We start from the raw sequence: 21,059 nt of genomic DNA on the forward strand, positions 1-21,059 counted from the left end.
CGGAGCCTGAGGGGTAGGCCAAGCTACCTAAATAGGGCTCAGAAATAGACATCATACCTGTCAATCAGCAGGAGTACAAACTAATCAAGAAGCACACATGGAAACCACAGAGTAGGAAAAATCCATGGAATCAGACTACCTGTCTTAACTTGTACAGCTCAAGCAGCTTGAAGAGAAAAACAAATCACCAAAAGCTAATTCAATTGAAACTAAAATCAAAGATAATTCAGCATGGGCAGTAACACAGCCACTGGTTTAATCAATGAAGCTGATACTGTTCAGACAATTGTTGGAAGTCTTAGGGCTGAGGCCATAAGATCTTTTGGTACTTTATGGCTGCAGAAGGGAGTTAGTAGGCTATTTCCAGGAAAAAAAACAGGGCTATACAAATACAAAAATGAAATCTAACTTTTCACTGCTGTTTATTAAAAGCAACAGTGTGAAGGAAATAAAAATTAAACCAGAAGTGACTCACCAAACCTGTTTGTGTTTTCATTTTCTTTACCTATAAAATTGGAATCACCTCCCCTGGCACTTGATAATCAGAAATGAAAGTAAGAAGGTTACTTCAGAATTATGAAGTTGGTGCTTTGTTTACAGTTTCAATTGTCCTGCCACCACCCAATCTCAACCAGACCTCCTTCTATACATCCTCTGCTTTTTTTGTGTCCTTATGCTGGCATACGCCACCCACAATTCCCCACAGCAGTCTCACACCAAGACTAGGCAGTGCCCATGCTCCCTGCCTTCTAATATCTTCATCCATACTGGTGGGGACCCCTGGGTGACTGAATCATTTGGGGGAAGAGTCAACCACTATTCTTTGATAATGGCCAGCCAGTGAGTCTCTCCCTCCCATGTAACATTTGCATCATAACCATTGCCTTCCTCTGTGCAGGCAGGCATACATATTTGAGGGCAGGGATCCTCTTCTCAAATTGCACCAGGTAAGGGAGGCCCTGGATGGAAGCATGGTGAGGTACAAAGTCCCATGGATTCAAAGCATTATTGTTATTGGCTATATAGAAAGGCATGATGAGGGGCCTATTGCTGATTGCTAAACTTTCTCTGGAGCTAAGTCATAGCCACCATCCCATGGTTTATGTCAAGACATATCAGTTTGGTGATGATGATGATGATGATGATGGCTGCTGCTGCTGATAGCTTGCCCTTATCATCTACCAGACAGGTTTTAAGTGCTTTGGCACATATTAAGTTATTTAGTTCTTAGAAAACTCTATAAGGTAGGTACTGCCATTATCCTATTTTACAAATAAGGATACTAAAGCACAGAGAAGTTAAGTGGCTTCCCAAAGCCATGCAGTCTGTAAATGGTGTATCTGGGATTCTAACCAAGGTGGTATGACATCAGAATTTCATGGTCTTAACTATTGCACTCTGTGAGTGCAGTTGTCTAGAAGAACATGGATTTTAACTTGATCCAAACTTATCCTAGCAGAGCCTGACTGGCACATTTCATGGGAATCCTTTCAGCTTACTTATCTTTTGGATTTACTTGAAAAGCTTCAATTTACTAGTCACCTAAGAGTGAGGACAGTTCTGTTGGGAAGATGAGGAACATAGATTGCCTTTCTTTACAAGTATCCAGCTCTAACTGCCCCCTGCAAAGCAGTTGAGGGCACGTACTGCTCCTCCTTAGATAGGTAGCACCAGGAGAGGAGGAGGTAGCTGGTGGAAAAAGACCCAGTTCTCAGACCCAAGGCAAAGCAGAAGGGACAATCTCTTCTACCTCCTTCCTCTCCCTTTCTCTATATTTGCCTTAAGGCTGCCCCAGCTCATTTACCTGAAATCATCTAGAGAAATGCTTTGTTAGAAGAGTGCCATATGCACTTTCAGCTAGGGGGCTCTTCCATGGAAACCCATGGGAGGTACCAGAAATCTTCCCTTCCCCTTTCTCCAGGAATTACCTGGAGACTGATAGTTCTCTAGGAATGGCAGGAATCTGCAAAGTAGCTGCACCTATTTTAGAATCTCTGGGTGTGGGACCTATACATCAGTACTTTTTTTCCATAAAGCTCCTTAAATGATTCTAATGTGCAGCCAGACCGTGAACCACTGAGAGCCTTGCTCTGTCTTCCTCCCTTTACAAGAAGTAGGCCTCCATCATATTCCTTAAGCTCTGTGAAACATAGACACATCCACATGTGTGCACACACGCATGCATACAACACACACGTTATTTGCCTGCTAATTCTATTTCCCATAATTCCCAGGTAGAGACCATTGGAGATGCTTACATGGTGGCCTCAGGCCTCCCAAAGAGGAATGGCAGTAGGCATGCAGCTGAGATTGCAAACATGTCCCTAGATATCCTGAGCTCCGTTGGTACCTTCAAGATGCGACACATGCCAGAGGTCCCAGTCCGGATTCGAATAGGCCTGCATTCAGGTAACAGCCAGCTAAAATAAGAAAAGACATTCCCATGTGCTTCAAGAGAAGGGTAGAAAGGTGGGGGAGGGTATTGCTTCCTTGATTACTAGCAGCTGGTTTACCCATGTATCTAGCGCTGCATAGTTTCTTTATGCCTACCCAAATTTTACTCTCTCACCAGCACCTGCACTACCCCAGTGGGCAGCAGTCCTTGTCCTAGGTCCCAAACCCTTTCAGTCTACCTTTCTTGTTAGAGCCAACATTTCCTATGTACCACAAGGGAAGATTAGAAAAAGGGTAGTACACCCCTGATTACTTTATGCCTAACACTTCCCTCAACTCACTTTTATGACATACTCCTCACTCTCTGAATGCCTTTTCTCCTTGTGATTTACTGGTTCTTTTAGGAATTCCTGCTCTCTAATTGTGGCTGCTCCCCCATTTTCTGCAGTGTTCTGAGTTGTGGTCTCCTTGCTCTCTGAACATCTTGATTTCGGTTTTGCAACCCACTCCAACCTGGCTTTCATTTCCTACCATTGTCTGATAATCTCTTCCGTCTCTTTCTGTTCCTTAAATGTTGATATTCCTCAAGGTTCGGTCTTTCATCCACTGTTTTTCTCTCCTCACGTACTCTTCTCTCATTCACGTCTATGACTTAACTACCACTTGTACACTGATGGCTTCTGGCCCCACACCTTCAGCACAAGTGTTCCCTCTTAAGCTTCAGTTTTGTCTTTCAAGCTTGCTGCTGAAATCTCCTCCTGAATGTCCCATGGAAATCCTTTCTACGGACATTAGACTCAAATCCAAAACAGAATTGCTTTCTTCCTACATAAGCTTCCTCCTCTTCTGGTATTTATTCTCTATTTCAGTTGGTGGTACTATCACTCACCTAGTTATTCCAGTTAGCCTTGGGAGTGATCCTCCTTGACTCCTCCTTCACCCTGACTTTCACCATTCAACCATTTACCAAGTCTTGGGCAGTTTACCTTTTATTTTTATGTGTGTGTGTATGTATTAAAAAATTTTTATTTAATTTATTTTTAAATTTACATCCAAGTTAGTTAGCATATAGTGCAACAATGATTTCAGGAGTAGATTCCTTAATGCCTCTTACCCATCCCCCCTCCCACAACCCCTCCAGTAACCCTCTGTTCTCCATATTTGAGTCTCTTATGCTTTGTCCCCCTCCCTGTTTTTATATTATTTTTGTTTCCCTTCCCTTATGTTCATCTGTTTTGTCTCTTAAAGTCCTCATATGAGTGAAGTCATATGATATTTGTCTTTCTCTGGCTGATTAAGGTTAACATGATACCCTCTAGTTCCATCCATATAATTGCAAATGGCAAGATTTCATCCTTTTTGATTGCCGAGTAATACTCCATTGTATATATATGCCACATCTTCTTTATCCATTCATCCACTGATGGACATTTGGGCTCTTTCCATACTTTGGTTATTGTAGTTAGTGCTGCTATAGACATTGGGGTGCATGTGCCCCTTTGAAACAGCATACCTGTATCCCTTGGATAAATACCTAGTAGTGCAATTTACCTTTTAAATATTTCTTGAATCTGTCTTGTCTCTACTCAACTCTCACTGCTCAAGTCTAGGCCACAAGGATCTCTTATCTGGGTCACTGCAGTAACATTTCCTTGCTTGTACTCTTGCTTCTTTCTATCCATCCTTCTCGTAGTCATCAGCATAATCTGTGTTGACTTGTCTCACCTTCCATTAGACTATCCATTTCTTTAAAAATTTTTTTTACATTAATCTCTACACCCAATATGGGGCCTGAACTCATGACCCTGAGATCACATGCTCTACTGATGGAGCCAAGCAGGTGCCCCTACACTATAAGCTTTTTGATGGCAGGAACCATATCTTACTCATGTTTGCATCCTGAATGCTTAGCACACAGCAAGTGTTCAGTATTTTTCTTTTAAAGAAAAGCCCTCATCTCTCATCTGTGCTTCAGTTTCATATCTCCAACCCTCCTTAGCACATCTCTTCTTAGATGATTCACCATTATTTTGAATTCAACATATCTAAAGCTTTAAGTCATCTTTTTTTATTTTTTAAAAAATTTTTTACTGTTTTATTCATTTTTGAGAGAGAGACAGAGTGCAAGTGGGGGAAGGGCAGAGGGAGAGGGAGACACAGAATCCGAAGCAGGCTCCAGGCTCCGAGCTGACAGCACAAAGCCTGACATGGAGCTTGAACTCATGAACTACGAGATCATGATCTGAGCCAAAGTTGATGCTTAACCGACTGAGCCACCCAGGCACCCCTCAAGTCGTCTTTTTCCACAAACCATAAGCCCATGCCAGTTTCCTCATGGTTGTCAGACAGCCAGCAAGTCTGTTGGTTCTCCTTTCATAACGTCTCTCTTTTATCTCCCCTTTCTGCCTCCCCATCATCTCCTCCTTTCCAGTACTCATAACCTTTAGCTTGCATTACAGCAATAGCCGCCTAACAGGTTTTCATGATTTTTCCCCTTTCAGTGCATTCTGTACACTGATCTGAGAAGAAAAAAGAAAAATCATTTTCATCATGTAATACTCTGCTCAAAATTTTCTAGTGGTTCAAGTTCCTCTATCTTGAACAACCCAATATTCAATCTTGTCTCCAGTTTTTCCCTACCCCCTGAACTACGCAGATTGTTTTCTCAAAGAACTTCCCAAAATTCCATGCTCAATCCAAACCACAGACCAGTGATTCATGTCCCTTTTTTCCTATTCAAATCCTACCTACCCATCAAGAGCCAAATAAAATCCTACCTTCTCCATTAGACCCTTCTTGACTGAACCATGTCCCCCAAAGCATCCCCCCTCCCATTTTATAAACTATTATAGTATTTTTGCCTGTACCACTTATCTTACCTCAATCATACATTGTTTTGGGTTGTTGCTTAATTCCTTCCTGTTCAGTAGCTTTTTCTCTTCAATTAGATATAAACTCCTAAAGAACAGAGACCATGTGTTACATTTATTTTTTTATTCCCCTTGGTGCCTAGCTCAGTGCTCAGTGAATGTATATGAATGAGTGAGAAATGAATTAAAATGAAAGATGTAAGTTTTGTAGTTCTTACTGATTTTTATCCTTATAAATTAAAGAAAGAACTCTTTGAAGCAAAAACAATTATTTAATTAAGGAAATAGCAAAAAGGTAATGCTGAATATTTTATTTTATTTTTAAAGTTTATTTATTTATTTATTTTGAGGGAGAGAGGGGGGGAGAGAGAGAGAGAGAGAGAGAGAATCCCAAGCAGACTCTGTGCTGTCAGCGCTGAGCCCAACACAGGGCTTGATCTCACAAACCATGAGATCATGACATGAGCCAAAACCAACAGTTGGTCACCCAACAACTCAGGCACCCAGGCACCCCTATACTGAACAATTTTAAATAGAAACAGAGCACAGGCCAGAAAAGTAAGTATGGAGAACTTTTTAGATACTCCTGAATTAGGACTTCAGTATGGTGGCTGGGCTTTTTTTCACGTAATGTTCACTATCTGAACACCTAATATGGGCATATTGAGAGGTAAAAATAAAAACATTCTAAGGACAAATAGAAAATATTCTTAGATTATCTATATATACTGCTTGTCTATGCCCCTAATACAAATGACTTAAAGTCAATTCTACTTCTTTTTAGATTTTCCAATTGTCTTAACAATAATTCTCTTGGGAAATAAGCCCCATGAGATCCCTCCTTCTAATCCTAAAACATATGAAAGGGTTACATTTTTTCATTGTAACAAACATACTTGGATCCCAAGTCCCTGCCCAGGCCTTTCTGGCTTGGGTTTTATGCTTTTTTGTCCCTGTTGACAGATACAAGCACCTTGGGTGTAACTGTTATTTGGAACAAGAGCGTAAATCAGAAAGGTAGTCATGTTTGCATCATTATAAATGTGCTTTCTTGTAGGGCAAAGGGTTTAGTACTCATTATAGCACTTCCTTCAGATTCCCAGAGCTATTTGGCGGCAACTTTGTTCTTTTATGCAGCAGCATTCCTTCCCTTGGCGGTGTTCCTCTATTAACACTGGATGTATACCTGTTGACTGTAACCCCAACCGACTGCTACTCTACAGGGCCCGTTGTTGCAGGAGTGGTGGGTCTCACCATGCCCAGATACTGCCTGTTTGGAGACACTGTGAACACAGCTTCTCGGATGGAATCAACAGGGTTACGTGAGTACCTAAGTGATGGGATCGGATTGGAAAAGTGATTATTCTTTGAGAGGGGGAAGGAGAGCAGGGTACTTGGGATTTCAATGTTTTTTTTTTTTAATAAAACATAATTTGAGAAGATTAAGGAGATTCTATACACATATTTCCTGGTCTCTAATCGCAAGCCAGTAGGGGGTGATGTTGGATTAAACATGTACCTTTCTTGTTCTAGAAATGAAGCTGTAGCTAAGTGACACTGAAATAGTCAATTTTCTCAAAGCAACTAAAAGTGTCCTTTGGGTAAAGAAAAAAAATTGGCCAGCCGGGTGGGTTTGGGGAAGTCATGTTGAAAAGAGAAATAAGTAAGGGACTGGGATGTTTAGTTTTTAACCTAGTTTGTGGAGACATACCCAGAGTAAGCTGCCTCCTACAGTGCCGTTGTTTGCTGCTCTAGTCCTCTTTCTGAGCTAGTCAGGATCCCAGGAGTTCTGATTTTATCAAATAGCGCCCCCCCCCCCTGGGGTGGAGGGAGCGGTAATCCCTCAACCTAAGGAGCGTGGAAATCTGAAATAATTCCAATTTGCTTATATATGAAACCTTTAGTTTCTATTAAAACAGGCATGGTACCAAAGATACCATTTCTTCCCCCCTTCTTTGGGAATAAAACTGTACAAACCATTATGCCATCTGTCTGTTGCTGGTGCCTCTTTATTTGTTATTTACTGCCACTACTAAGGCAATGTCAGAATCACAATGTGCTTTTAACTTTATCATGGTTGAGCAAAGCAATTTGTTTAAGCTAATATAGGAAAAGTGTAGAAAACAATAATAGGTTCTATATACAGTTTACATGGATTATATGTTTTTAAAAAAAATTTTTTTTTTCAACGTTTATTTATTTTTGGGACAGAGAGAGACAGAGCATGAACGGGGGAGGGGCAGAGAGAGAGGGAGACACAGAATCGGAAACAGGTTCCAGGCTCTGAGCCATCAGCCCAGAGCCCGACGCGGGGCTCGAACTCCCGGACCGTGAGATCGTGACCTGGCTGAAGTCGGACGCCCAACCGACTGCGCCACCCAGGCGCCCCAAGGATTATATGTTTTAAAAACACTTAAGCTCTTAGCAACCCTGGCTCTGGCTGCTACTGGGCAAGACAAGCTCTTCCCAAACTCCAGCAGTATACACAAACTAGTCCCTGATGATATATGGTGGCCTATATCACAGTGGGTGGTGCCCTGTCTGACCCCACTCCTCATCACTCATGTTCAGAAACAGGTTTGCACAATGGGTCCAGTCTTAGTCAATCTAGCCTGTGCGGCCATGATTAAGGAGGCAGCACGGAACTTAGAAGCTGTTGTCAGAATAAATTTTCTGGCATCTGGGAAAGTCTTCGAACTCCACAGACATGGCAGAAGCCATGGAAGTAGTCATCCAGGAAACGCTGCATGCATATGACTTTGTTCTTGAAGTGCAACCCAAGATGAAGTGAAATTGATCATGGAACCTCAATGCAGATTTGGCACGGTATTCTGGACTGATGTAAGCTTCTAGAAGACTGAAGTCATATTCTGGTCTGCACCAGGGAGACTCCACTCATTACACATTGGAAATACAGAGCTGAGAGAAGAAATTGAATTTTCAGATTTAAGCAGCACCTTGTCCAGTGACCAGCTAGAAATAAGAAAATGGAGTGAATCATGCACAGCAGGTGTTTATTAAGCATTGACTGTGCAAGGAAGACATTGTGAGGGATACAAAGAAACATACACATGTAGTCACAGCATTAAAGGAGCTGTGAAATATGGCAGTAAGCTCCACACCTGATTGAAGATTTATAAAGAGGTAGCTTCATGTTGGATATGAGATCAGGACATGTCATAGGTCTATTGAAAAATTAATTTCATCAACGTCTCCTTTATGCCCAGTTGAATTAACTGGAAGTAACTAGTGACCCAGTCATGGTGTGATTCTCCTTGCCACACAACTGGATGCTTGTTGGAATGAGCTATCTCTCTCTTTTGACCTGGGTATTCCCCACTAGTAGGATTATGACTGACGACCAGATGCTAGTTGAATGGCACACATAGTGCTGGCTAGGGACACCCAGATGAACATGTGGCTTTTAGGGACCCTTTTTGAGCAGAGGTTTTGGGTGACCATGAGTTAGTGAGGAAGACACAAACAATACTGAACTGTCAAAAGAAGGAAAATTATTTTAAGTACACAAAGCAGAAATTTCTTGCAGTTCTTTTTAGACATGCCTTCCGGCTTTGATTGCTCTCAGCTTCTAAATGAATTATTTTCTCAAGTGTGTTTGTGAGTGTCTTGAACTTTTATTCAAGACCCAGCTTAAACAAGGTTTTACTTCATAGGATAATAGTTTTCAGGAAAGTCAAGGATTCTACCTCAGTTTATAAATGATTGTTCATCACCAAAGAATTATACTTGGTTTCTACATAAAATTTTTAGTTGTAATTCTCCATGTAGAACACTCTTATCCCAGGTTGGACTCATTAATTGGAAAAGAATACATTTGTGTGTATACACAGCTAGATGTATGCATCCAAAGGAAAGCTATAAATGCACAATTGCCACAGAATGTTGACAGAGGTCTTGGGACATTTTTCAGTGATATTTTATTTTAAGTGCAGCAATACTGAAAGATAGTTGTATAGATGTGTATGAAGAAAGACACCTTTTTGTCTCTTAAGTAGGATATGTAGACCTTGGGAGCTCTGCTTTAGCAGCAGCCTGTGAAAGAAGCTGCTGAAGCCGAACTTCCCTCTGAGGAGGTCACATTTCAGCTGGGAGCACAGTAGTGGTAGCTGGTTTCTCAATCACAACCCTCGAATTAAATTAACACCTTTCTATTGCATGACCTTTCATCTCAGATAGTGTCCAGGAGGCTGATAGGTGCTACACCTAACACCTTATTTGGGTCTGTTGAGGAAGGCCATCACTCCTTGTTCCTCCTCCTGTGAAACCCTAACTGAAGCTCTCTCTCAGGCACTTTTCTTAGGGTCTCATTCATTTAGAAGCAGGGGTATTTATTACATTAATATTTTTCTCATTGATTTTACCTGAAAGGATCCAGAGTCATTTCTGTCTTTCTTTTTACAGCTTATCGCATTCATGTCAGTCACAGCACCGTGACAATTCTTCAAGCTCTAAGTGAGGGCTATGAAGTGGAGCTTCGAGGAAGAACAGAGCTCAGGGTATAATGTCCTTTTGTTTTTTTTAAAATCAAACCACTTGGACACACCTGCTTCTGGAGAGGTCATGGTCTGCTGAAAGAGTTTACCTGGATGTCTGAGACTTAGAGCTATAATTTGGGTAGAATATCCAGCCCTATTTTCAGTTCCCAAGAGATTGTTCCTTTTTTCCTCGGTTTTCTTCTCTTTAAGTATGGCTACAATAATGGGGATTAAGACTCCTGAATTTTTCAGACTATGAGCTGTATCTTTCTCTCTTAAAGAATTGCCCTGAATTTGGTTTTTCAATGATCTGCACTATTATTTACATTTTCTAACTTCCATTTTGTTTATTCTTTGGCAGTTCTAGACATTGTTCAATAAGCTAAAGTTATTAGTGAGTTTGGGCTTTCTATTTGCCTTCTCAGTGGCCACCCTTTCTAATTTTTCATTCACACCATTAACCTTCCATTTACAGAGAGGCTTTATGACTTTCCCCAAGGACCAGGAGGAATAAAGTCAGTTCCTATGAAAGACAAACATTTTGTAGCACATTTTCTCTCTGTTAGGACTATCAATTGATCTGGGATTCAGGATTAGAATAATTTCCCCCCTCCTTCCTCCCTTTCTTCCATCTGCCTTCCCTCCCATTTTCCTTCCCTCCCTCCCTCCATTTTCTTTCTTTCTTTCTTTCTTTCTTTCTTTCTTTCTTTCTTTCCCATCCCATCTCCACTGGATTCTTTTCATCTTCCTCTGGATAACCCCAGAGCCCCTGGCTGCCCCATTTATAAGAGACTCTATATATCTGATCATCTAACTTCTTCATTTTGAGCTGAAGAATCAAGGCCCAGAGAGGTGAAGTAATTTGATCAGGGTCACACAGTCATTTGATGGCAGAATCAGGCCAAAACCCAGGAAGCCTGAATTCCCACTCAGTACCCTTTCTATGATACCATTGCACAGGAAAATTATTTTCTCAATGATTATATTTGGGCAAAGCCACACCTGGGTACTGAGTGATGCACAATTTGTTTCTGTCATTGGCATGCCTTCCTCAAATGGCAGCGATTTACATGTGAAAGGATTTCAGAAGTTAAAGGTTGGAAGGCTTGATTCTAGTTGATCAATTCCTTTTCTGGCTAGTTCTAGTTTGTCTCCTCCAATAGATCCTAATATCTTCTAGCAGGTCATTTATGAGGGGACAGAGGTTCCTTTCCCACTTCTGCAGAGAACTCACTGAGAGGATAGGAGTGGCAATATTACTTGAACAGTGAATCAAATCACCCAAGGCTTTTGTGATCTCTCTATATATTGTCATTTCTCAGTAGAGGAGGACAAAGGCAGCTTTATCTCCTGTGGCACTTTCCTCTCTGTATTGCTGGGAACAGATTCCCTCATTTAAAAGCTGAAGAGCTGAAGAGGTAACACTTTTGCAACTGAAAAGAAAAAATATACCCCCACCTTTATGGTTTTTATTGTACCCCAAATTCCAGTCAGAAATAATTGCATCACTGGGTGTTTTGAGTACAAAAGCAAGACTACGTCAAAAGGGCCCTTTCTAGCTTCACATTTTCCCTTAGCCCAGGGAATTTGGGAATGTACTACAGCAAGTTGGAGGAAGAGGCAGGGAGAGACTTCCCCTAAGGCCATGTCAGGTCTTGCTTATTAAGGTGGTAGAGGCTTCCTGATTGAGAGGGAGATACTAAGAGAGAAGAGAGAGGGCCCCAGGGGAAAGGAAGGAACAATGAGAAGAAAGAAGAGAATAGGAAGTAAGACCCAAAGAAGGAAGGGAGAAAATGGGAGCTCCTTTCTGCCTCTGTACCCCGGTCCCCCACCAGAAGCAGGTATTGGACATTACATAGTAGGGACTGGGGGACAGGAGATTCCTTGTCCCTTGGGGGCATGCAATATATCCCCAATAAGACCATATCACCAGCACACTTCACAAATTCTGAGCCAATATTTCCATCCCTCATTCAGTCTGTGTTGCTGGAAAGCAAGGAATGCTTTAGTACATGGGTCAGAAGGACCACACTTGATAGACCACCAGGTGTGATGGCAAAGATGATGGCTGAAAGCATCCTCTCCTTCCAGCTGGTTGAAGTTTGAAATTCTTCCATCAGAGCCTCTTCTCTTGGGCTCAAGGATTGGATCAACAACACTCTTTTCCCATTCCATCTCCTTCATTGGAGTGATGACACTTTAAGTTGTTTCCCTTAGTAGAATCAAAGGTGTAGATTGGATTGGGTGAGAGAAGAAAACATAGTATAGTTGAGCAATTTGGTGGGTGGGGGTTACAAAGAAAGCTGTCAGAATGAGGAAACTGAGGTAGATTGGGGGAGGACTCATTTAGAGGTGACAAGCTCAGCCTCTCTGGGGAGTTGTCTTACTGCCCACTCCAACTCCCTCTAGTCCTGTACTGGCAACAAATCATGAGTGCTTAACTGGCCAATTCTGCTTTTTCAATATTTCTCTCCTAATGGCCTGGTGATATGTCATCTTATTACCTCTTTTCTTACATGATTCCTGTTTCGGTTACCATTTTTCTGACAAGTTGGAAGCTTCTTGCTGAGACCTTGTATATATCTAGACTTATCAGATGTGTTTACTAGGGCTTCTTAAGTAGATTTACATTCTAAAAAGACTTTCCCAAATGGTTGTTCTCAGCCAGTTTGTCCTTGCTGGAGGTGGACACCTGTGACCTTGTCTCTGAATTCTGGGGCTAAATAGTATTTGATTCGCAGACCCCTAAGCAGTAGTCTTGTTTTACTTGTGATTTCTTTTTTTACCCCCAACCTCTTTCACCCCTACCCTCAACCCCTTACACACACATACACAAGTATACACATGTGTAAGCACATGCACACATATACGTACACACACACACACACACACACACACACCAGCCATCAAGCTAAGAAGTAATGAGATTGTATTGACATAGTCACAAAGGTCAGAAGGTCTGGGCTGTAATTCTTGTCCCATCAATGACTCAATGTGTGACATTGAACTTTATCTTCTCTGTGCTTTCATTTCTTCACATAGAGGCCTCTTTTTTGTGTATGATTATCAGGAAGCTCATTAATCACAAGGTTTAAAATTCCTAACAGTTGCTTTTTGGCCTCTAGACCTGTCCCTTGACTCCAGTGTGTTGGAAAAGCTCTATGGTATAGAAGGAAGAGCACTTAAAATTTGGAGTCTAAGACGTTAACTAGACTTACTGCGATGATCATTTTATAATATTGAATCATATTGTGCACCTGAAACTAATATAATGTTATGTGTCATTTATACCTCAATAAAAAATAGCTAAGTAATAGTAAAAAGAAAATAAATAAAACTTGGAGTCTAGTAAAATTGGTTTCAAGTTCTACCTATGTTTACTTATTGACAAGTCATTCAATTTCGACAAAACTTAGTGTCCTTATTTGCAGAATGAGGTTAATAATAAACCCACCTTCCAGAGTTTTTGTGAGAATTAAAAAAACACAGGAGATGCCACAGTGTCTTAAAGGTGTCAGGCCAAAAATAAGATGCTATTATTTAGGAGAGAGGGTCTCTGTGACTGCCTAGGGATTGATACCAAGTCAAAGGGTTTTCTTTAGGTTTTGGTTGTTGCATACTTGTCCCCTGTCCCCCACCTTTCTCTCTCTTCAGCAGAATTTTGGAAGTAGGGTGGGTAAACAAAGCTAGGATTCTAAGAATTTTCCTGGATGGGCTCCAAAACCTCAGAGAGCCCCTGGGGCTCCACTGCATACTCTTTCATTTGGAAGCTTGCCTGAGTCCATAACACTCCCATTCTCTTTTGCAAGCATTAGTTTTGGCATCCCAGTGTGTCGCAGGACTCACCCAAATATCTGGACGATCCTGGCATCTACAAAGCTCCCTTGGGGATTGGCATGCTGTCCTGATAGCCTCTAGATCTCAAGAAAAACAGCCAAATATGCCTGGGGGTTGGGATCCTCAAGTTTGAGCTTTAAAAGCATGCTTTAGCTCAAAGAGGTCAAATGACACCTTGAGTATTCCAAGTGCTCAAGGGTTGAGTTTTTTAGTTAATTGAACAGTCTATTTACTGAACAACTGTTCTGTATGAGACACTGTACTAGGTACTGTGAGGAAGACAGCTTAGGAGGCAGAAGAGTTGGGCTTGTATTTAGAGCCCACAGCATGACCTGACAGTGTTTTTAACTATACTGTGAGCTCCTGAAGGACAGACCCATCTCTGTATTTCCAGACCTGGTACAGTAAGGATGGAATAAATGTAAGAATGAGTGATATGAGTATATTTTAAAGTTGTTCACTTCTTCTGAAAACAGAGTGGCTTCAAACAGCCCAATTGTTTGAGGTTTAGGGTGAGTTGGTTGCCAACTTGGACTGTTGTGGTATTCTCTTCCTACTTTCCTATACTGACCTTGTTCAGAGCCTTGAACCAAATATCTCCAAAATGCTTTGAGATTATCCCATTAAACATGCTTATTATTATTATGGTTGTTGTCATTATTGTTAAGGAATGAATATATGTGATGTAAAATAGAAAACAATGGATTTGATATTTAAAGGGGGGAAAACTTAATTGGAATTTCTAAGTTAAATAATTTAGAACTGTGCCAAATGAGATCAGCCAAGAGTGAGACCATATTTCAGATTAATGAGTTGGAAACACATCCCATTACTTTTCTCAGTCTTAGTAAACACATTTTTTTTCTTATGGATTGGAGGCAATGAGAAAACAGACAAAAGAGAATTGAAAGGAGGAGAGTGAAACACAGAGAGGAGGGTTTATTGGAAAGAGGAGAGGGCAAAGCAGAGGCAGAAAATTTGGCTCCTCTGAGGTCATCACATAGGCTCTCGGGTGATCAGCTGGAGTTTACACCCTCTTTCTCTTCTCAGACCCATGGTTCATGACAATCAAGGAATTGGGCTGTAGATGGAAGCCTCCCTGGGGTCTCTCTCTACCTGTAAGAATGCCTTTGCAAGAAGAAAAGAACACTACAGAAATGTAGACATCTCATAGCAGCCAGGATGCCCTGGTCTTTAAAGTTGCACATCTTGCTTTCCATTTCTATTCCATTTTGGGGGTTTTGTGAGAGCCTTTGGATGGCGAGTACTTTGGGGAGGTAGACTCTGAATATACGTACTCTAGATATGTAAGACAACAGGATGCCTAATGCGAAAACATAATGGCAGAAATGAGAAACAAAATCGTGAATTCAGCATTCAGAAGTTTGGTTACTATGAAGCCAAAGAGCCACACATCCCAAAGATGGAGCTATGTGGCAGTGGGTAGGCAAAACATCTGGATGACAGCTTGTAGTGGTGTTCACTTTTCACCTGCATGCTCTGTCAGCTTATGGAGCATGCCTGAGCCTCAGGTATAAATAGCAAGGAAGCTGTGTAGGAAGGAAGACTCCAGGGAGTGGTGACAGGGGAAAGCAGAGGCAATTTCTGAACCAAACTAAGTGCTTCTACCCCATTGACCATAAGGACATCTTTAGGAAAATCAGTTATAGTGTGTTTAAGATTTTGTGTATTTTCTATAATAAGGGCAAAGGCACAGAAGAGACCTTCTGGCTGGTTGGAAAAAAAGGCTTCACAAAACCTCTTCCTGTGCCCCCACCAGTGGGCAAAGATGGGTAAGTAGAGTTTTGGCTTAATTAGAGTCTTCCCATGCTGGCTCTGCTTCACTCTCTTCACTATTTTTGTGTCTTTCCTGCCCCACAGGCAAGTAGGCCATGGCCTGCAACCAGTGGAGATTGCAGCCTTCCAAAGAAGAAAAGCAGAAAGGCAGCTGGTGAGAAACAAGCCATAAGGTAATGGCTAGCAGGAAAACAGAGCACGGGAGCTTGCCAAATTTTCAACGCTGGGGCTCCCTTTGGCATGGGTGCCAGTCTCAGCCTACACTCGGTTGGCAGAGTGTGATGGAGTTGGTGCATTTCCAAGCTCCACTGAGTTGAGCAAAAACCTAGTCGGGAGGCCTGTTGCAGAGCAAGCTGCATCTGAGGGAGGTCAGCTGCCCTGTTCCTGAGAGAGACCTTTGCCTCCCGCACTGATAACATATTTGAATGTCAAACAAGGCTGGCCTCGTTATCCAGTTAATCAGGCAGGTGCACCTGTCTGTTTCATTGTTGAGTACCTGGACCACATGATGAGCCACTTCAGGTCTTTGTAGATTCACATCTATCTAAGCAACACAGCAATATTATGATGATCTTATTTCCCCAAGATCCATTGGCGAGACCATCTTTGAGGGGATGTTATGTCATTTCCTCTGGTGGCATGCTTGAGCGCTTCTGAGGTTGTCATTGCCAACCAAAATAAGACTGGTTACACCTTGACTGCCTGGCTTGAATTCAGGACCATTTCCCCCATCCCTCCTCCCGTACTAGAACGGTATGATTCCAGTAGCAACAACAGACTAATTATCAAGAATTCTCCCCAGATATTTATCTTTGAGGAATCTGTTGCCTTCTGGGGCTCCTATCAGCATCCCTTCTCTATCGTTCTTTCTTATTTTCTCTTTTATGGAGACTTTGACCCTAGTACTCATTTCTCCCTCCACATATTTTTGGAAATCACAAGCTTCTAAAGTAAACATTAGGGCATCTCCACACATTCCTACTCCCTTGTTTCTTAGCATGTTTCAGAATAATCACAATTGTAGCAGCAACTACCAAATGCATCCACATACCTCCTATTTTCCCATTAGCCTCTATTGACTTTGTCAGATCTCTATAACTCTTTCTCTCCCAAGGAAACCCAGTGCATCTTCATTTCTGCAACTATCACAGGTACCCTCTATAAGTCATAATGCTCCAGAAAGGCTTCTGTACTGAGTTTGTGGCTCCCCTGAAGCTCCCTCCCAATCCTGCAAAATGGAGGATCCTGCAATCCTGCAATCCTGGAGCTTGGCTCTGTTTTTCCCCACTGGTAAATACAAGTAGATAGGCAGCTGGGACACACATTCACCTAATTTCCAGGAACGTTCTTTCCTGTAGGGAAGGAAACACACAAATACACATAGACACACAGTCTCTTTCTCTGTATCTCTATCTTTCTCTCACAGCAGGCGAGTTTTTGGAAGCTCTTGAAGGGTTTCCCCTTTGGTAGGGTGGCATAGGCATTGCAAGTACTGTGTAAGAACCTATCCATTCCTAAGAATGTGTTGGAATTTGCAGAAGACACTGCAGCTGACTCACCATCATTGGCTGTGTGCTTTCTAATGCTTCCCCAGCACTGCAGATGGATGTGACTTAGGCAATTTATACACACTCATCTGGACCCCCTTGACAGAGGGCAAGCTTCTGTGGACTGTGAGTATATGGAACAGATTGAAGCCAATTGGCCCCAAAGTGGATTTGACCTCTGGTCTTAGCCTCATTAGCACTTATACTTTAATCAACATGTTAATTGACCACAGTGGCCTTGGCAGGCTTTGCAAATCACAAAAATCCTCAAGAAGAGTACCCTTGACAAATATCAGAAGGCTTGCCCTAATTCTAAGAGCTCTCAGACATCTCACATCTCTCATTAAATGTCCTATGTTGATGTCATGCAGTAACATCACCTATTCCACAATGTTGCTAATGTTCTATGAATTTTTAGGCTGACTCATAATGAGACAGATCCAACTTGCAAAAGACCCACAACACCAATGACTATCTCTCATATGCTGTTGCTGTCATGGGAGCTGTTAGGGGAAAATTTGAAACCTTTAGAGAGCCCTCTGGGGTCATACAGGAAGGAAAAAGAGATGCTGTGATAGGGACACAGCTTTGGTGAACTGACTGCAGTGGCTGCCTCTCAGGCAAGGCCCTGATGTCTATCCAGTATCTCCTTCCTCATGTCCCCAAATATCCACCACTTTCCAAACCTTCCTAAAGGTTATCACTTCGTCTGGTTACTTTCCCTAAAATTTCACCAACTGGGCTTCATTTGGGGTTAATGAGCCTTTCAATCATAGATGTACCTTTTGGAGGGCAAGGGAGGACTAATCACTCATATCAGAGTGGAAGTGAACTGAGCTGGATGTTCAGGAGAACTTGGAACTTTCATTTTGATTGGGACCAGGAGAAATGAGGAAGTTTGGCAGTTATGAAGAAAAGAAGGAAGGTCATAGTGGAGGTTTTGGGACAAGAGCAATGGATCCCTGGGAGATGGGAGAAGACTGAAAACAAGTATGAGAGTGGAAAAGTCAGTTTAGATTACCCCACTTTTAAACCTTTGCTTTGGGTTTTCTTTGGACCCAAATAATAGGAAGAAAGCATGCTTTTCCTTCTGCTCTCAGGACCTAGGACCTCTGCCAGAGCTCTAATGTAACTACTCCATGTGGGTTAAATCAGTCTTTGTAGACTGGCCCAGAAACTTGACCACCACATATATAACACAGTTCTATGGAGCAAGGCATTCCAAGTTCCAGATCATTGACTTATAAATGTTCAGGACACATCTCATCAGTAAGTTGAAGATTACTTATATATTAACATGCCCCCTTTTTTTGTTAAATTTGTAAAAAAAAAAAACCTTATAAATAGCAACATCTAGTTAGGCAAACCTGACAAATATAATAATGTTTATTTTTTCAGTGATCCAGGAAAGTTTAGCAATTTGTAAGCTCTTCTTGTAGAGTGGCGTTGTGTGGCTTAGAATCATTCATATTGAAATCTTGTGAAAGGCCTAGGATGGAGAAGGTATACTTACTCTTTTCTCTTTCTCCCACCCAGAAGTGAAGGGCTGCAAGATTAGAATCTTCTCTTGGTGAGGCAATGGAAGAGCTCACTCCAGTTCAACAAATTGTTCTTCCTGGGCAAGAAATTAGTGAATGACTATATCTCTGAGGATGACCAGTCTACAGGGTTATTTAAGCCTAATTCCAGTGTGAGGGGAGCTCCTGGGAAGTAAATTTAATAAGTTTTGTTCATTACACAGCTATCACCAAAAAGGCCACTTGAATGTAAACTGCAATGGATGTGAACCTTAAGGAAGGGGAGAGAACCACCTACCTCCAAGTTTAGTCATTCCAAAATAACAGGCCCAACTTGGACTAAGATAAGAAGGTCTCTATTTTCACAGAAAAAAAGTAGGAGGCACTTTGTTTTCTTTTTCATTTCATTTGAATCTCTAGAAAGTATTTAATGAGCATAATTTATAACTCGGATACTATGAGATTAGTGCCAGGAAAAAAAATCTTCCAGCAAACATACATCTGAATCCACAGTCTACTGTGACCTCAGTTGACTGGAATGCCTAGGGAATAGGGGGGAGGAGAAGAGTCTGGTTAATTGTGTTGTTTGAGTAATTCAGGGCTAAGAAGAAGTTCTTTTGTTTTCTTATTGCTTATTATTCAAACTCTTTCCACAATTGTCATGATCTCTTTTCCTGTCTAAGTAAGGGGAGTTTAAGGAACATAATTGAATTGTCCTTGCTAGATAGGTGAGCATCTTACTGGGCCTCAGGGTTATATTCTGAACGTGAAAGGAAGAGATGTAGGAGATATTGTCAGGATGAAAGATATAGAAGTAGTGGATTGAATTGAGCAATTCCGTTTGTTTTGTTCTTTTTCTCCCTTCCCCTGTCCACCCTGCCTTTCAAGCCCCTACCCTGGCCCCTAAAATAAATCCCTTTGAACATTTGTTTTTACTTTGTGCTTTTAGTTTTCCAAATTCTACTTTCAAGGGGTTATTGGCAATGGCTTGCCACAATCACATGGACCAAAGCAATAAGACTTAAGTCACAGGCATGTTTAAAACAGTTAAGCAAACTTTTCCTCCCTTTTATTGTAAAAAATAATCTATTAAAACAGCTGAACTCAAACATATCAGCCAGTAAAGCAGTTAATTCTTTTAGAACAAGCCTTTTTTAAAGAAATGCCTGAGGTATAATTTGATACCTTTCTCACTCATATTTAATTTTTTCCATTATCAACTCACCCTGAATCTAGGCTTAAAGTCAAAAGTTCTTCCCAGCAGTTTCCCCTCCACTTTCAGTCAAAGCACCCTTGGACTCTTCACAGGAGCTTAACCTCTCTCACCCTAAGGTAGTCTATTTACTATGCTAAAGCTGTTCAAAAGGATGCAGAAAAGGCTGAAGGTGCCTTTCAGCTTCCTTGATCAGAGTTTCTAATTCCTTTTTCTAGACATGGCAGAGGGAGACATGAAATATCATCCTCTACCTGTGGCAAAGGTCTCAGTCAAAAGCTGAGCATTTAAGGATTTTAGAGAGACAAGGTCTAAGGGAAGTTTCCAAGAAAAATACCAAGTCAAAAACAGGACTTCATTTCTCTTAGAGGAGGTGGCACTGCCCTCTAGTATGAATAGAAGGATCATTGAGGATGAGGGAGGGGAATGGGGCTGCACCTATAGGCTTCAAGGATCAGGATTCTCCCAAACACAGTCCAATCCTTTAGCCCAGGAACTATAGTCCCAGGCCTAAGCCTGCAAAATATTGAGCAACAAGACCCACTGAGGGTGATCCATTAGCTCTCTGTCTGGCCCTGTCCCCTATTTCCCTCTTTGGTATTTCACAAGTCCGGTGTGTCAACCAAACCTACCTTTTATAGCCTACTAATCCTGTCTCATGCACAATCACGTCTTCCTTTGTTTGATTCTGTCATGAACCCCTATCTAAAACCACTCCATCCTTTCCCAGATTCTGTTTCATTAAAGCCTTCTGCATTGACCAAAACTAAGCTTCCTTTAATCTGCCTTAGCATTTTAATTATCTGTGGAGAAGATAAACACTCTCTACTCCCATGATCCATTTGACTTAGTGGAGTCAAGCCTACTTCTTATATACTACTGATTATTTCTCTTTTCACCTGTTGCTACTAGCACAATGGCTTGAGTTGGTGGTTAAGAGGGACCTAAATGATTTTTTCCCTCATAGCTCTTTTCTAGCTTATATTCCTTGTACAAAACAAAATATTTAGAAAACAATTTAAACAATGTATTTTTTTTAATTTTTTTTTCAACGTTTATTTATTTTTGGGACAGAGAGAGACAGAGCATGAACGGGGGAGGGGCAGAGAGAGAGGGAGACACAGAATCGGAAACAGGCTCCAGGCTCTGAGCCATCAGCCCAGAGCCTGACGCGGGGCTCGAACTCCCGGACCGCGAGATCGTGACCTGGCTGAAGTCGGACGCTTAACCGACTGCGCCACCCAGGCGCCCCTAAACAATGTATTTTTTGAAACAGATTTGAATTTGTTTCATTATATCTCCTTGTTTTCTTGTGATTTTCCGCTTTTCAAAATAGATTATTGGAAAAAGAAAGACAAATGCTAATGAATTGCAAACTGGGTTGTGCT

The 21,059-nt window shown here is 41.6% G+C and overlaps 1 protein-coding gene across 3 annotated transcripts in view; it reads left to right on the forward strand.

Annotated features, from left to right (window-relative positions):
• GUCY2F (guanylate cyclase 2F, retinal) overlaps nt 1-21,059 on the forward strand; it is a 112,016-nt gene that overhangs the window by 84,111 nt on the left and 6,846 nt on the right. The window contains exons 15-20 of one of the 3 annotated variants that reach the window (XM_040468372.1): nt 2,235-2,409; nt 6,488-6,586; nt 9,687-9,781; nt 15,302-15,390; nt 15,479-15,567; nt 18,478-20,688. In XM_040468372.1, coding sequence (XP_040324306.1) covers nt 2,235-2,409; nt 6,488-6,586; nt 9,687-9,781; nt 15,302-15,390; nt 15,479-15,566 — 546 coding nt within the window. In that variant the 3' untranslated portion in view covers nt 15,567; nt 18,478-20,688. Of the gene's footprint in view, nt 1-2,234; nt 2,410-6,487; nt 6,587-9,686; nt 9,782-15,301; nt 15,391-15,478; nt 17,854-18,477; nt 20,689-21,059 lie in introns of those variants that run through there. The other 2 variants (XM_040468371.1, XM_040468370.1) reach the window with 2 other exon arrangements.

This window comes from Herpailurus yagouaroundi, unplaced genomic scaffold, assembly GCF_014898765.1.
Source record: "Herpailurus yagouaroundi ecotype Mexico unplaced genomic scaffold, PumYag 67700, whole genome shotgun sequence".
NCBI lineage: Eukaryota > Metazoa > Chordata > Mammalia > Carnivora > Felidae > Herpailurus > Herpailurus yagouaroundi.